A 17,185-nucleotide genomic window follows, 5' to 3' on the forward strand; every position below is an offset into this window, starting at 1 on the left:
CTTTCTTGGTGCCAATGGGGTAGCCCCAGAGAAAAAGTCCATTTTGCTTACAGGCATCAAGAAAAGTTCGCACAGTTGACCAACAGATGGATGCCACTCTCAGGAACCCTTACAAACTGCTCTGAACCACAAGGTTGAGCCAAGGCGGTCAGCTGTCACCAAACACAGAATCCTGACTGTTTCTAGGGAAGCCCTAGAGAATGTTTTGTCCAAGAAGGCAAGACAGGAAACCATGGATGGAAACTAATCAATGAGAGAAGCAACCAAGAATTGAGGAGAAACTGCCTAACAGGAAGAACAATTAACCAGTGGAACGGCTTCCCTCCAGGAGTTGTGGGTGTGCTCCATCACAGGAGGCTTTTAAGAAGAAACTAAATAGCCACTGTAGGGACGCGGTGGCTTAGTGGGTTAGGACACTGAGCTTGTCGATCAGAAGATCGGCAGTTTGGCGGGTCAAATCCTGAGTGCTGTGTAGCAGAGTGAGCGCCTGTTACTCGTCCCAGCTTCTGCCAACCTAGCAGTTCGAAAGCACGTAAAAATGCAAGTAGAAAAATAGGGACCACTACAGTAGGAAGGTAACAGCATTCCATGCCCCTTTGGCGTCTAGTCATGCCGGCCACATGACCACGGAGACGTCCTCGGACAAGCGCTGGCTCTTTGGCTTTGAAACAGAGATGAGCACCGGCCCCTAGAGTCGGAAACGACTAGCACGCATGTGCGGGGGAACCTTTACTTTTACCTTTAAATAGCCACTTGCCTGGAATGTATAGGTCTCCTGCTTGAGCATAGGGTTGGACTAGAAGACCTCCAAGGACCCTTCCAACTCTGTCAGTTTGTTATTCAAAAAGCAGGAATTTGCATCAAGAGTTATGGAGCAATGAGAAGAAGCAGATCCATCGTCATTGGCTTTCAACTGGTCAGACAATCAAGGCTCCACCTTCCTTTCATGGGTGTGGCCTGCCTTGTATACATGTCAAAAGGCAGGGCTTAATCATCCGGATGCAAGCCATGTAACTGATCACCCTTCCCTGTTGCCCTTTACCATGCATTGATTGTGTCAATTCTAGTGTACAACAAACCTGGCTTCAGCCATTTGTTCTAAGTTGCCACAGGATTGGGAGGAGGATGGAGGATTTCTACTAGTCTAAACCAGGGGTCTTCAAAACCTGGCCCTTTTACAACTTGTGGACTTCAGCTCCCAGAATTCCTCAGCCCGGTGTGCCTGGCTGAGGAATTCTGGGAGCTGAAGTCCACAAGTCATAAAAGGGGCAAGTTTGAAGACCCCTGGTCTAAACATTCTACTGTCCCGTGGGAACCAAGGTCATTTTTGTCAGTTAGAAAGGGGCTGAAGCATTTAGTTAGAAAGCCCACCAAACTCTTCTATTGGGGAACATAGCTAACTGCATAGCACTGGGGTGGGAAGTTCAACTTTGTAATATTGTTGCTTTCTGAAGGGAACTTCAGACTTGGTTTCACTTTTGACTGTGCTGATAGTATGTAACCAATAAACATGTTCTTTGAGGAAATCTCAAGTCTCGGAGTTCTGATTTATTTATTTATATGTCATGAAGTCATCAATTATTCCTAGAAAGTTCTTCTCTGGGATGTTCTGCTGTCAACTTCTGCCTTCCAACAGTGCAGCCATTGTCACTGTGATCAAGTCCACCCATCTTGCATCTGGTCATCCTCTCCTCCTTCCTTCTGCCTTTCCCACCATTATGGACCTCTTAAAAGAGCTAGGTCTTCGCATAAGTTGCTCAAAAAAAGTGAATTGTCCATGGCATGTTGACCTTAGCGAGTTGGCTGTGGTGAGTTGGCCATGCTGAGTTGTTGTAGACCTCATGCATGCTACTTAGCAAACATCTTATGCTTATTTCTCAGGGTTAGCACGAAGAGCTATTGCCTGGGAATGAGCGGACAAGGCTCAAAGCATTGGGGTGGGGGTGGTCAGACCTCATTCTCTTGTGTTTCTGTAGCGAGTCCAAGCGAATTCCCCTCTGAACCCCCCTCCCGACTACGATGGTTGCACTCCAACCAGTAATATAGACAGATGGCAAAGGTAGTGCAATTTGCAGGGCTAAAACGTGGTAGACAAGCTAATTCAATGTTTCTGCAAAACCCAATTAACTGGGTTAATTTATGGAGAAGGGGGGGAAACAAGCTGCACATCCAATCCGGCCCCTGCATACTACACAAACACAACCTCCGCAGGATTGTTTGGCAACGGAATAGAAACGACAACCGCTCCAGATGTTTCTTCATCTTCTCAATTCCTCTTTCAGCATGGAGCTTTGCTGGCATGTCAGCTTGGGGAAATGTTACGATTTGGGCCCAAAGCCATACGACAATGCTTCCTTTTTATAAATAAATTTTTTAAAAATCAAGCCTAATTTCCCATTTGGTACAACAGTTCCCCTTTTCTTCCCCTCGGGAAACCTAGTAGTCAGGGCTTTTTTTCTCATAGAACGCTCAGAACGGAGTTCCGGCACCTTTTTTGGATGGAACCTTGTAGGGTAGGCAAGGCGGGTTGTATGACACGTGTGAGTTCTGGCACCTTTTTCTTTTACAAAAAAAGCACTGCTAGTAGTAATACACAGAAACCCGAAGATAAGCGAAAGAACTCATTATTTAAAGAGAAGACAAATGGCCACATCCAGCGTAACGCACGGCTACCTTTGTGATACATCACCCTTCCCCAGGGTGCCATCTGATACAATAAATGTGATACAATTTGTTTTGCACCATCTTTTCGCCCTCCAGAGATATGTCTCATTTACCGTGAGATTAAGGACCTGGTCCAAGGGCTCTCTAGCCATCTTTGAGTTTGCAGGAAACTCCACCAGCGTGAAATTGGATGCCACCATTCACAGTCTTATCCTAGCGTCTCTGTTCGCTGACCCTGCCAGTTATTGGAGTGCTGTCCAAAGGGGGAATGAAGACTAACAAGAGTTTATACAATCCTAAGGCTGCCCCTTAAATACTATTGAAATAAGTGGGTAAGTGTAATATTTTACAGCTAAGGATGGCTTCACTTAGTCCTCCTACCTGTGGTGATGAAGGTTGGATCTTAGCAAAGCAAGACAGGAAGGAAATTGACTCATTTGAGCCGTGATGTTAAAGAAGATTCCTGCGTATTCCTTGGTTAGCGAAGGAGACTAACAAGAAAGACCTGGAGCGTGGACCAGGTAAAACCGGAAATGTCACTGGAAGGGCAAAAATCAGAAAACTACATCTCACTTACTTTGGCTATGTCATGCAGGGGAAGTCAGTGTAGTAAGCAATCATGTCTGGAAGAGTTAATGGTAAAAGGAAACCAAGTTGGCCAAGAACACACCGTCAAAGCCGACACTAACCGGAACACAGAAAAACTCAAAGAAGTACTGCAAGATCAGAAAATGTGGAGAGACATGGCCCATTGAATCATCAAGAGTCAGACGCTACTAAAAAGATAACCTCACCATCAACAACAACAACTGTTTCTGGAGGACCCAGCAGAGAAAAAGATGTACTTGTGCTGTCCATTTTTGCTGGAAGTGGGGAAAGATTAATTGATTGATTGATTGATTGATTGATGTGTCGAGTTTCATCTTCCTTGCTATAGTGATGCAGACTATCTGTTTTTCACTACCCTTATGTTCATTCTTCACTCTGGAACTCTTGCTTCTTAAAATGTGAAGTCTTCAAGTGAACTGAGGTCTTTTTATAAGGGACGCAGTGGCTCAGTGGGTTAGGATGCTGAGCTTGTCGAGGTCGGCAGTTTGGCGGGTCGAATCCCGAGTGCCGCGTAGCAGAGTGAGCGCCTGTTACTCGTCCCAGCTTCTGCCAACCTAGCAGTTCGAAAACACGTAAAAATGCAAGTAGAAAAATAGGGACCACTACGGTGGGAAGGTGACAGCGTTCCGTGCGCCTTTGGTGTCTAGACATGCCGGCCACATGACCACGGAGACGTCCTCGGACAAGCGCTGGCTCTTCGGCTTGGAAATGGAGATGAGCACCAGCCCCTAGAGTTGGAAACGACTAGCACGCATGTGCGGGGGAACCTTTACCTTTACCTTTTTACTGCTCTTTGTGGCAACCTCTCAGATGCTGGAATATTAGTATCATGTCTCCCCCTAGTCCTTCTTTTCTCTAGACTGGCCAAACCCAAATCCTGCAACCAAATCCTGCAAATTCCTACGGTCAGAAGGAAAATATTAAAGGGAGGGTTGAGTTTCTCTCTTCGGGCAACCTATGTGCAGAATCTCCTATCTCTTGGAGAATGTGAGCATGGTCTTTTTACATATTAGAGAAGCAGTCACTCACTCATCACTTGTCAGGAGAGCTGATTACAGTAAGTGGTCCGATAAACGTCCATCATCATCAAATAACCTTAATGCCTGCACCCACAGAGAGAGAGACATGAGTCAAGCACAAAGCTGAAGAAAGAGTTAATCTGATGCACATTTATCTGAGCTCAGACAGTTGTTCCAATGTTTCCTTTCTCCCTGTCCTTCAGGCCTTTAGTAATTGCTCTGGGTTAGTGTTTTGTCTCATTCATAGACAATACTCTTGCTGGAAGCCCAACACAGCTCTATTTCAGAGACACAAGACCAGATATAACTAAATGACAGCCCAGCTAGTTCATTTTTCTGGTTATACTGCTGGGCCCGATATCAAGGTGGAAGCCACAGGGCTATCAGTGCACCATGTGTCAGAGCGCAGATGTCATAAATTATGTGAGATGTCAAGATGACACGGGTGATGTCATCTGCTTCGCGTACCCCCACTGCCAGTTTCTCCCACTATTTAACTTAATTTCTGTGCTATTACTGTTTGCAATCTCCCACGTCACTCTAATGCACTTAGGCTTAATTTTATAATTAGCTTACAGCCGGAAGGCTGGGATTAACCTGCCTTAATGCTCTTCATCTCCAGCAGAGAGGAAGGACAATTCTGTCTCTCTCATCCTATTAAAAAAGACTTTGGCCGCACAGACAAGGCAGAGGAATCGGCTTTCCCATACATCAATAAAGGTAAAGGTAAAGGTTCCCCCGCACATGCGTGCTAGTCGTTTCCGACTCTAGGGGCCGGTGCTCATCTCCGTTTAAAAGCCGAAGAGCCAGCGCTTGTCCGAGGACGTCTGTGGTCATGTGGCCGACATGTCTAGACGCCAAAGGTGCACGGAACGCTGTTACCTTCCCACCGTAGTGGTCCCTATTTTTCTACTTGCATTTTTACGTGCTTTCGTACTGCTAGGTTGACAGAAGCTGGGACGAGTTAACAGGCGCTTTACGCGGCACTCGGGATTCCACCCGCCAAACTGCCGACCTTCTGATCGACAAACTCAGCGTCCTAACCCACTGGGCCACCGTGTCCCTATCATACATCAACAGAGATCCATAAAACTCAGGAAAGACTGCGAGGAGACCCGTGTGCTCAGGCCAGGAACAAAAGCAAACCCTCAGATCTATTCGGCTGAGTACAACAAGAATCAAACCAACGGCACCATCCATGGAAAAGACAGCCCAGAATAGTCACACTCTTTCCCAGGTGAAAGTTAAACAAAGAAGAAGCACAACGGAACGGCATGACTGAAAACTCCATCGTACAAATGGGCTCATAGGTGTTTGCGGGAATCCGTGTTTGTCAGGTGCAAAGAACCGGAATGATGAGAATCGATCAAAGAAGTACATTTATTGCTACCCGTCTATTTACAAGAATCTCCTCACAGTAACTGCACTCACTACAACAGCGGTTCTCAACCTTTTTGGCACCAGGGACCAGTTTTGTGGAAGACAATTTTTCCACACCCTGGGGGTGGGAGGGAGAGATAGACAGCACCTCCAGCTGTGTGGCCCAGTTCCTAACAGGACACAGATCAGTACTGGTCCAAGACCCAGGGGTTGGTAACCCCTGTCCTGCGGAACAATTAGATAAGTACTCCTAGGTTTAGGGAGAGTCTCTTGTCTCTTGTGCTTCTTCCTTCCCAGCGGTTCCAGGCTTCTGTTATTGTTCAGTCACTAAAAGTCACGTCCAACTCTTCGCAACCCCATGGACCACAGCCTGGGCCACAGCACACCAGGCCTCCCTGTCCTCCACTGTCTCCCAGAGTTTGCCCAGACCCACATTTATTGTGTTGATGACCTTATCTAACCATCTCCTCCTCTGCCATCCCCTTCTCCTTTGGCCTTCCATCATTCCCAACATCGGGGTCTTCTCCAAGGAGTTCTTCCTCACTTCTCATTAGGTGGCCAAAGTCTTTCAGCTCCAGCTTCAATATCTCTCCTTCCAAAGGACAGACAAGGTTGCTTTCCTTTAGGACTCACCGACTGGGTCTCCTCGCAGTCCAAGGGACTTACAAGAGTCTTCTCTAGCATCTCAATTTGAAAGCATGAATTCTTTGGCGTTCTGCCTTCCTTACGGCGGATCCAGGCTAACCAGTCTTTTAAATCCACCCCTCACTTCAGCTACAGATTCCACCGCATGACATGACTTGCCTAGAATTAACAGTATCTGCACAATTGTCAGGCATGAACAACCAGACCCACATGTGTAGCGTTCAGAGTAGCTACTTTATTGTTCTCTGCAAAGATGACAAGAATTTCCCCAGACTGGCAAGTTTCGCCTGGAAACAACCAGATAAGGCTCTAAGGCAGGAGTCCCCAACCTGTGCGGCCACTGCCCAGAAATGGGCCGCGAGGGGTTTGCAACTGGGCCACGGAAACGGCCTGCGAGTATGCGCGCACACATCCTCGCTTGCACGAGCAGTGGGCAAGCGGGCGCATGCGTGCTCCATTTTCGTGAGCAGCGGGTGCTCGTGCATGCTGCTTGCGCAAATGGAGCTGTGCGTGTGTGCTTGCCAGCCGCATGCACAAACCATTCCCTCCCCCCACACACCAGTCTGCAAAGCTGGAAACATTGGGGACCTCTGCTGTAAGGCATTCAAAGAGTGTGTGTGTCAAACCTAGTCCTCTTGTGGTTTATGCAATGAATCCAGACTAATTCCCTTCTTGATCCTCCCTCCCTACTGGGAGGGTTGCTCTTCAACAACAATGTTATCACCACAAGTATGATATATTTGCCCTCATCACTGTCGATTTCAGAAAAGGCAGGCACAGCCACACTCCTCTGTGCATTAGTGATTCACCTGTGGAGATGGTTACCAGCATCAAATTCCTGGGTGTGCAGTTAACAAGTAGGCTGGCTTGGTCACTCAACAGCGAGACACTGGTGAAGGAGGCACAGCAGCGCCTGCATTTTCTGCGTTGCATGAGAAAAGCACATCTTCCTTCCCCCATCCTGACCACTTTCTACAGAGGGACGATCGAGAGCATCCTGTCATACAGCATCACAGTTTGGTTTGGAAGCATCCCTGCTTCGGACAGGAAGGCAGTGCAGAGAGTGGTGAGGACGGCAGAAAAGATTATTGGCAGTTTCCTCCCTTCCTTCCAGGACACAGCACACAAGCATTGCTTGAGCAGGGTCATACACATCACACACATATCCTCTTCACAACCTGTTTTCCTTGTTACCTTCTGGGAGGAGGGGGGCTCCGTGGTATCCGAAGCAAAACCTCCAGATTCAGCCACAGCTTTGTTCCATACAGTATTGCTTCCTCCTTCCATTATGTATTCAAGACGGACAGTGATTAATATTTATATCTTACTTATATGTAAGGGTGTAGGTCTATACATATGTTGTATATAGTATATTTTAAATGTGTGTTGTGTATGTGTACACTTTGAGGGCAAGCAACTAAATTTCATTTTTAATGCGTGCCATTGTGCCCACAGTAAAAAATGACAATCAAGGTTATCTAATTTAATCTAATTAAGACTGGAGTACTAATCTTGATGACAGAATATGGCAACTTCTTCCCATCAATGATCCTACTTCAATGGTCCTATTATTGCCCCTTGAAACCTTAGTCCTCAGATAATTCGTGTTTTTTTTTCTCAGGAGGAAGAGACTTACAAGCCAAATTTTGAAAAGCTAAGCCTTCCTAGAGCCAATATTCAAGCTTCAAAACCGATCCTGTCTACTCGACATAGGGACTTATGTTATCGTTTGGGATCGTTGGATTTTTTTTCTTTTTTTTTTTAATGGAAGCAGAGAAGAGCCGTTGGGGAAAGAAATTCATCGCAACCATCTTCGTAAGCCCTCGTTCCATTCATCTTGTTCCATTCATCCTGTTGTTCAAGGCAACAGGATTACTATAATTAACTGCAAAAGCTGGCTGATTTGTTGGTGGCATATAATGTCAATCTCTTTCATAAACTCATTAGAATCTTGGTAAATAAATAGTGAAAATTACGCAAGAAGAAAGCAAAATCCAGCTCTTCTTAACTTATCTTTTCCCTTGAATAAAGGACTTCATTGGCTACCGCTGACATACAGCATCTTGGAAAAAGGACAACGGAACTCCCTGGGACCAAAATATGGCTCATTTGTTTGAAGACCCTACTATTAGAATTCCAGAAATGTGGGATTGTCTCTCTGAGCAAAACATATCATACGGGTAGCCCTTGACTTACAACCATTCATTAGCAACCATTCAACATTGCAACTACACTCCAAAATGCAACTTATGATTGATCCTTGCGTAGCCCCTTGGCAAAACTATGTCTTCAAGGCCTCTTGAAAGAATGTCAACGAATATTATATTTTGGCATGGGAAGGGAAATACGAAAATGCTAAGTGGGTCTGAATAAGGGAAGCTTTTGGTTACCCAAATACAGTTTATTAGGAGAAAATTATAAGCGATAAGAGATGTTTTGAAATCAAAATAATTTTAAAAAAACAGGATATTGATTGAACAAATGGATTTTAAGTGCAAGTGCAATTGAGATATGTTTTGGTTAGAAAAGACATTTTAAATTGATATTATTGATATTATGTATTATTAGAAAAATGTGATTAAAGATGTTTTATTCAATTGTATATATATTAACAGCAATAAGAATTGTATTTGCCTAGTGTGGAAAATCTATACCACCGGAAGAAGAGAGGAAACATTGGATGGTGTAGTATTGGACCTAGATTGAGGAGGTAGTATGTACCACTGAATTACTAATGGACCCAGACAACACTTTGTTGATTAAGTATTTATGATTGTAAAACTAGAAAATAAAATATATATTTTTTTAAAAAGGGGGGGCCAATGTTATCTTCACCATCTGAATTTTTATCATGTGACCACCAGGATGCTCTGTAGTGTGTAAAATGGTCATTAAGTCACCTTTTTCAGTGCCATTGTAACCTTGAATGGTCACTAAACCATTGTGGGTTACCTGTATCGTGTTAATCCTGGACCTCTGGATGCCTGCCTCTGGATTTTCACAAGTCTGGGCGATTCTCTTTCATCATTTTGATACCGAGAGTTAGGAATATGATGCTGTAGTTTTCAGTCCTGGATCTACTGGCCAGATAACTTTCAAAAGTACCTAGGTATGAATGGACAGCCTTCCTTCCCTGTTAAGAGTTAGTCAGTGCTTTTTTTGTAAAAGAAAAAGGTGCCGGAACTCACACATGTCAAACAACCCACCTTGCCTACCCTACAAGGTTCCATCCAAAAAAGGTGCCGGAACTCCATTCTGAGCGTTCTATGAGAAAAAAAGCCCTAGAGTTATTCTTCTCCAGTAGTATTACAAGAAGGATTCCAGATAATTTTTTGCAATCTAATCTTTTGCAGACATTAGCGTTGGAAAAAGCCAGACAGTCCTTATCTCTGTTGCACCCTCATCAGAAGGAGGAGAGGCCGTGTTTTTTTAAAAAAAATTGGTCCAAATTAGCCACTAACTTCTCATGTTTCTTTCTATATCTTGGCTAATCTCCTTCCTACCCAGTCTGAATACATGCAACCCTCAACCATTAAATATAAAGCTGAATTACAAGAATAGTCGTGGATGTCCCGAATCTAGCAGAAATTTTTGTCCTGAACTTAGAGGTTTGTCTAAGTGTCTGTGTGTATCATACAAAAGAGAGGGGGAAACGCTTACTGTAACATTTTAAAGAGAAATGAAAGACACGGAAAAGCACAGAAAAGGAAATTAGTAGATAATGTTCATAAGGCAGAAAGAATAGAATAGAATAGAATAGAATAGAATAGAATAGAATAGAATAGAATAGAATAGAATAGAATAGAATAGAATAGAATAGAATAGAATAGAATAGAATAGAATAGAATAGAATAGAATAGAATAGAATAGAATAGAATCTGGGAGGGACCTTGGAGGTCTTCTAGTCCAGCCCCACCGCTCAAGAAGGAGAACCTATACCATCTCAGACAAGTGACTGAGTCTTTTTAAAAAGAACCTCCAGTGATGGAGCACCACGGTTTCTGAAGGCAAGCTCCTCCGCTGGTTTAAAGCCTTTGCAAGCGATATTGTCCGGTACACCCAATAAAAGGAATACCCAAACTCTGTGCAGATTTACACCAGAGTAATCTCCAATAAATCAAAAGGGCTTACTCCAAGAAAAAATGGGAGCTTGTTTCTTAAAGAGCTTGTGATTGCAGTCCTTTTATCTGATCAGACTTGTTAAAAAAACTGTCAACATCAAAACTTAATTTTTCCTTAATGCTTATATAATTTCACGGATTTAAACTGGGGGTGGGGGAGGAGAAGGGATAACACCTCAGGAAATAAGCATTCTCTTTTCATCGAGCAACTTTTTAAGATGATTACTTGAAAATGAAGAGAGAGCCTGGCTTAATTCTTTTCTACCTCACCCCCAGGGTTCCCTCATTGGCACAATTATATAAAATGTAATAATTAAGGTCTTGGAGATCTCTAATATCCCTGACTAAAGAATTATTCAGGCCAGCTGTGATGGCTCCCAATTTAACTGGCATTTCTTGCAAAAAAGATGGTTCAGATCACTTTTTAATAAAACCTGCCAAAAGCAGTCACCAGTTTTAATTACGATAAGCAAGCCTTCCACTAGACAAGTTTGACAAAGGGAAAATGTAGCATGGAGAAATGGAATTTACCCACAGCAGTATATGTTAAAAAAAATAATAGGAAGATTAATTAGCTCCCTTGCTTTGACATCTAAAGATTTCACGCAGAAAAATGACAAGGGTTTTCCTTTCAGGGTTCAAGCCTTGCAAAGAGAAATTGTCTCAGTGACAAAAAAGCAACGCCTTCCAACACTCAACCAGCTACAATATTATCAGATTTTTTTTAACAAGAAAAAAGAAAAAAAGAAAGTGCAGAGGCAGAGCCAAGAATTTAAAGGAAAATCCAGCCGTTTCAAAGTCTCCCTTTGTTCCTAAAAATAAATTGAATACTCCTTCAACGTATTTGGCCCCACTTAATCTATCAGCAGATCTAAATATTTTTCCAAAGCAGTAGCAGAAGAGGAGACTATACATCAATAGAATAGAATATTTTATCTGGCCCAGTGTGATTAGACACGGAAGGAATTTTGTCTCCGGTGCAGAAGTTCTCAGTGTACATGCAAAACCAACACAATAATGACAATCACAGTAACAACAAGATGTTCTACCTCCCTACAAAATAATTTCAAAAGCACTTTATCCTTCTTGACGTGACAGCTAACAAGCAGCATGGAGCCCTGTTTAAAGTGAAAGAGGAAATTGGTACAAAAACTCTTAAGCATCTGGCTGAAAACAAATATCCTTATGTGAATCCTCTGTTTCTCTTTGATTTACGTAAATAGTCCCGGGTAAGAGTTTTTGCCTCTAGACAGCCCAAGTAATGTGCTTTTAAATGCACATTGAATGGCCCAGAAAAGACCACTTTAAAGTCACTGAAATATCCTGGCTGCAAAGATATTGCTATTCAGCATTGCATAGCAACAGGATCCGAAAGTTATACTTAGGGCATAAAATTAGCTACTCAATCTTCTCTACGCTAAGGAGGATCTTAACTCGGTAAGATCTGCTCTGCCATTAAGGAATAGGCTTTAACAGCAATGCATTCTGAACCTATTTATACCAATCGCTTGTGTTTTATTTGAAGAGGGTAGCCCAAACATCAAACTGGATCAGATATTACCCTATTTGACATTAAAAGCATCCTAAAAATGAGAGTCTTTATTCGCCTTATGAAGAAAGCAAATTCTTGTAAATGAATCAATTTTTAAAAAGCAAAAAATCTTGTAAAATTAAAAAAATGACTTCAGGGCTGTGATTCTGTTCACTATTTATTTGCTAATGGTGAAGGAATGATTTTTTTTTTTGAAAAATGGGCATTTTAAATTGTATTTATTTTCACTACCGCTACATGCTCGTCCGCAAATCAGTTCTTTTTATAGAGAATGTAAGCTATGAAAAATTACAATGAATCTAGGCATTAGATTTAACAAAGAAGCATACGTTTACGGGTTATCAGTGAAACACAAGTGTTTTAGACCTAAATCCGTGGAACACAAAGATATAAAAATTCCTCCCCTACAGGAAGCATAAAAAGAGCAAAATATCCTTCTGAAACTAGTATAATATATTCCTTCTCATTTCAAATCCTTTTAAACATTGTATAAATCACGAGTGTTTTCTGCACGCATTTAAGGTTGGAACATCTTGATACAATTCTAAATGTGGTGTTTCAAAGTTTAGCCGGCATGTCACCCAAACAATCACACACTATATGAAGTTGGCTATACAATATGCAAATATACCACAAACATTAAAATGGCATGCTGCTAAAAAAAAGAGCCACTAATTCATATTTTTTAAAAAATGACAAATCGCAACAGTTGACAAATGACTACCAAAGCAAATACATTCCTGCAAATAATTTAAATTAAATGGGAATTGACAAAACATTCTGGGCTTAAAAATGTGTCTGAAGGAGCCACTGAAATCAAACAGCAACCTTTTTAAAATGACTAACTGAAGAAATAAGGTAGAGATTAACATCAGTCCTAGACATTCTGTTATTAATTGTTTAGACCTGGTTATTTAGGGTGGATTTTTGTTCTTAAATATTACACGTTGTATATTATTGCAAATCCATTAAATGCCTTTTTCATTTAAAAAAAGATCCCTTTGTTGGTGGGCTTATGTTATATCTGTGGCTATTCAGTTTTAATAAACATTATTTGAAACTGACCCTACCACAGTCACATCTCCAATTTCAAACAGACAAACATATTAGCTGCTAATTTTTCATATGTCAAGGCCATTTAATTATTTATTGGGTAAGCATCCTGAATTTGACTGTTTACATTTCCATTTTGTAAAGAAAAGGCTTTAAAATTAAAACTGGTTATTATCATCTAAGCAAGCATATATCTACATAAACCCATATCCTTCGGCTATTCTGATGGCTTGTTTCCAAACCAAATTGTTATGTGTTTGTGTTGTAAAACAAAGCAGTTTTAATTCAGAGCAGCCTTATAGAAGAATACCTGCTGATCAGTTATCAACAGAAAAAAAACATGTTGTGCAGAAACCCTATTTATTTGGCACACATCTCCTTCCTTGTTCCTATCTTCTCCTAAATTAAACTTTGGTTCTTATTTCCATTGCTGATATTTCTAGTCTTCAAAATTTGTGGCCAAATAAATTCTATTCTTCAGCTCACTTTAGACCTTTACTTATTCTTCACAAGATGCGTGTATTAGTGCCAGGTTTATTTTAGTGACTGACAGAGTGCTTCAGATGAAGCAGCAACCCTCTCTCCCTTTGCCAAACAAACCTTGGGCTTTAAATTGGAGGAAAATATTGCTTTCTTTCACATCTACTTTGAGGAATCTCATCTTTAAGAAAATGAGATGATGCTAAAAAATCAGTTGGGGTTAAAGGTTTTTCTTGAACCACTTGAAAAAGGCAGAAAAATCTGCAGGCAGTTGCGGAATTGCAATCGTACAATTCTGTTTTAACTTTCTCTTTCTAGATTTCAAAGTAACCCACTGGAGCCCACAGAAAGCAACAGAGAAAATTGGATCTAGTTATAAGGGCAAGTTAGTTAATGAACAGTCAAACCTGAACTATAAACTTTAAACATTTGGGATTTTGCTAAAGAAGCTCTGAGGGTGATACAGCCCCCAGAAAACGAGTTAAAGCCATAACAACTATGAAGGATGCTTAATAACAATTGTGTGTGTGTGTGTATATATACATATATAAAGAAACGGAAAGCTTTCTACACTAACAAAACAAACCGATTCAATTTGATCCTTTCAGTCCCTCCTGTCTCAGTCCCTGACCAGATTTAAATCTTTCTTCTTTTTTTTCTTTTTTTTTTTGGGGGGGGGGTTTCTTTTCTTGGCTGTGAATTTTGCACCTGTTCTGGATAAGTTTGCCACTAAGATCAGGTGTGTTGTTTTCAAAGAGGTGAACATGCTGAAATTCTACACACCAAAGAGGGCCCTGCCAAACGAAATAAGGAACTGTTGCGTTGTAGATGCAACATTTAAGTTCCCTTATATAGCTATTTTTTAAAGGGGGGGTGGAGAGGGAGAGAGAGAGAGGAGGAAAAAAAAACAGCTGTGATTTTGCACATGCGTAGATGCAGTAAAAAGCAGAGTGGACTCCAACCAAGCCCAGAAACTGTCAAGAAAACATCTTTTGCCTCTAGGCTGGAGAAATTCTTCCAGGTTGCAAAGGGCAAGAAGAGGCGAGCTTTGCAAACTTCAGTTAGAGCCGGGGATTCCGGGACAGCGTCTTTCAGGAGCGGGAGATGAAACGTTCAGACGCCCCCCCCCCCAAAAAAACCCCTTTGCTTTTTTGCAAAAATGTACGGTCACTAAGGCCGCCCCGGCTGGGCTAAAATAGCCCTGGAAGTCAGAGGGCCGGGAATGTAACTTGAAACTTTCCCCTGCGCTCAGCTGAAACGGCCCGGGAAGCCTAGAGGGGCTATTTAAGGATGCTCCGGAGATGGCCAAGCGCGGGGGAACGGGGTGCCACGAGCACCCTTTTCTTTCCCAGTTTCCTCCCGAGGCTCCTGGCCACTCCTGGTCCCCCCAAGCACGGACCAGGGTCCTTCCCCGACCAAATCTGCCTCTACCTCTGGTTTGCTGTCTGCTCTCCTCCCGCGTTTTTCCAGCCTACCTCTCCAAGCTTCCTTCCTTCCTCCCTCCCTATCTCCTTCCTTCCCCTCATTCTCTCTCCTTCCTTCCTTCCTTCCTTCTCATCTCTTCCGTCCTTCCTTCCTCTCTCCTTCCTTCCCCTCACTCTCTCTCCTTCCTCCCTTCCTCATCTCTCCCTTCCTTCCTCTCTCCTTCCTTCCCCTCATCCTCTCTCTCTCCTTCCTTCCTATCTCTTCCTTCCTTCCTCTCTCCTTCCTTCCCCTCATTCTCTCTCCTTCCTCCCTTCCTCATCTCTCCCTTCCTTCCTCTCTCCTTCCTTCCCCTCATCCTCTCTCTCTCTCTCCTTCCTTCCTATCTCTTCCTTCCTTCCTCTCTCCTTCCTTCCCCTCATTCTCTCTCTCTCTCCTTCCTTCCTTCCTTCCTATCTCTTCCTTCCTTCCTCTCTCCTTCCTTCCCCTCATTCTCTCTCTCTCTCTCTCCTTCCTTCCTTCCTTCCTATCCCTTTCTTCCTCTCTCCTTCTTTCCCCTCATTCTCTCTCTCTCTCTCTCCTTCCTTCCTATCTCTTCCTTCTTTCCTCTCTCCTTCCTTCCCCTCATTCTCTCTCTCTCTCTCCTTCCTTCCTTCCTTCCTATCCCTTCCTTCCCCTCATTCTCTCTCTCTCTCTCTTTCCTTCCTTCCTTCCTATCTCTTCCTTCCTTCCTTCCTCTCTCCTTCCTTCCCCTCATTCTCTCTCCTTCCTTCCTTCCTTCCCGAGCCCCACCGTCTCCCCCCCCACACACACACACAGACTCCCCCCCTCCCCGAAGCCCCTTCCCACTCCCAGCCGGGCCGAGGCTGCACTTACGTGGTGGGCGACGGGAAGGGCCCTTCGGCGGAGAGGTTGATCACCAAAGATTGGCAAAGGGTCAGGCTGAAGAAGAACCACCAGCTCGCAGCCATCTTCCCCAGCGAGGATCGAGGGCTCCCCCCCCTCCCTCTCCCCACCGGGGAAAAAAAAGGAAAAGGAAAGAAACGGGGGTGGGGGTGGGTGGGAAAGAAAAACCACGCCCGGGGGTGGTGGTGGGGGGGGGAGGAAAGGGACAGCCCCCCCCCGCCAACAAGTGATGGAGCCCGCGAGGGAGGCAGGAGAAAGTTGGCGAGCGGAGGGGGCGGCCGGGGAGAGCCGCGGCCAGCCGGGCTGCTTGCTTCGCCCTGGGCCGAGCTTCCCGGCAGCGGGCGGCGGCGAGGCTGTGGGCGGACGGAGGGCAAGCGCGGGGTGGAGAGAGAGAAAGAGAGAGAGAGAGAGAAAGAGAGAGAGAGAAAGAGAGAGAGAGAGAAAGAAAGAGAGAGAGAGAAAGAGAGAGAGAGAGAGGAGGAGGAAGGCAGCCGAGCAAATCAGCGGCTGCTCCGCGCGGGGCTCTCCAGGCTGTGCCTGCGCTCCGCCAGCAGCGCCGCCGCCGCCGCCGCCATCCGAGCCGGCTCGGGGAAGCGGAGCCGGCGGCTTCGGGGGGCAGCGGGGGCCGCGCCGAGCTTGTCCGCCTTTATTCCCCGCTTGGGAGCCAGGAGGAGGAGGAGGAGGAGGAGGAGGAGGAGGAGGGGGGGGGTGGAGCGAGGCGGCGGAGTGTTGGGGGGTGGGGGTGGGAGAAGAGGGGGAGGCCGGGGTCGGTCGGGGCTTCCCGCGGATTGGAAGAGCGCCGAGGAGCCCGGCGAGGAAAGGCGACTCTGCCCGGGGCTGGAGCCCGACCGCCCCTCCGCCGCCCCCGCCTCCTCCTCCTCCTCCTCCTCCCGCGGGGACCCGCTTCGCCATACAAGGGAAGCCGTGGAAACTCCCGGCCAGCCTCCTCCCGTTTCTCTTCTTCTTTCCCCCCCCCCGCCCTTCCTTCTTCTCTTCTTCCCTCTCCCCCCTCTTCTTTTTTCCTCTTCTTCCTCTTCCTCCTCCTCCTCCTCCTCCTCCACTTCTCCTATTCCTCTGCTTCCTCTTCTTCCCCTTCTCCTTCCCCACTTCTCCTCCTCCTGGTCTTCTTTCACCTCCCCTCTCCTCCTCCTCCTCCTCCTTCCTCTCTTTTTTTCCTTCCTCCTGCTCTTCTTCCTCCTCCTCCTCCCCTCCTCCTCCTCTCCTTCCCCTCTTCCTCCTCTTCCCCTCCTCCACTTCTCCTCCCATTCCTCTGCTTCCTTCTCTTCTTCCCCCTTCTCCTCCCTCCCACTCCTCCTCCTCCTCCTCCTCTTTCC

At 44.8% G+C, this 17,185-nt stretch overlaps 1 protein-coding gene across 3 annotated transcripts in view; it reads right to left on the bottom strand.

Annotated features, from left to right (window-relative positions):
• CACNA2D1 (calcium voltage-gated channel auxiliary subunit alpha2delta 1) overlaps positions 1-16,262 on the bottom strand; it is a 358,403-nt gene extending 342,141 nt beyond the window's left edge. For all 3 annotated transcript variants that reach the window (XM_081330401.1, XM_081330402.1, XM_081330400.1), the window contains exon 1: positions 15,822-16,262. In XM_081330401.1, the coding sequence (XP_081186527.1) occupies positions 15,822-15,916 (95 nt within the window). In that variant the 5' untranslated portion in view covers positions 15,917-16,262. The remainder of the gene's footprint in view (positions 1-15,821) is intronic.
• Positions 16,263-17,185: the final 923 nt, after the last annotated feature.

Source organism: Vipera berus (assembly GCF_964194415.1).
Source record: "Vipera berus genome assembly, chromosome: 6".
NCBI lineage: Eukaryota > Metazoa > Chordata > Lepidosauria > Squamata > Viperidae > Vipera > Vipera berus.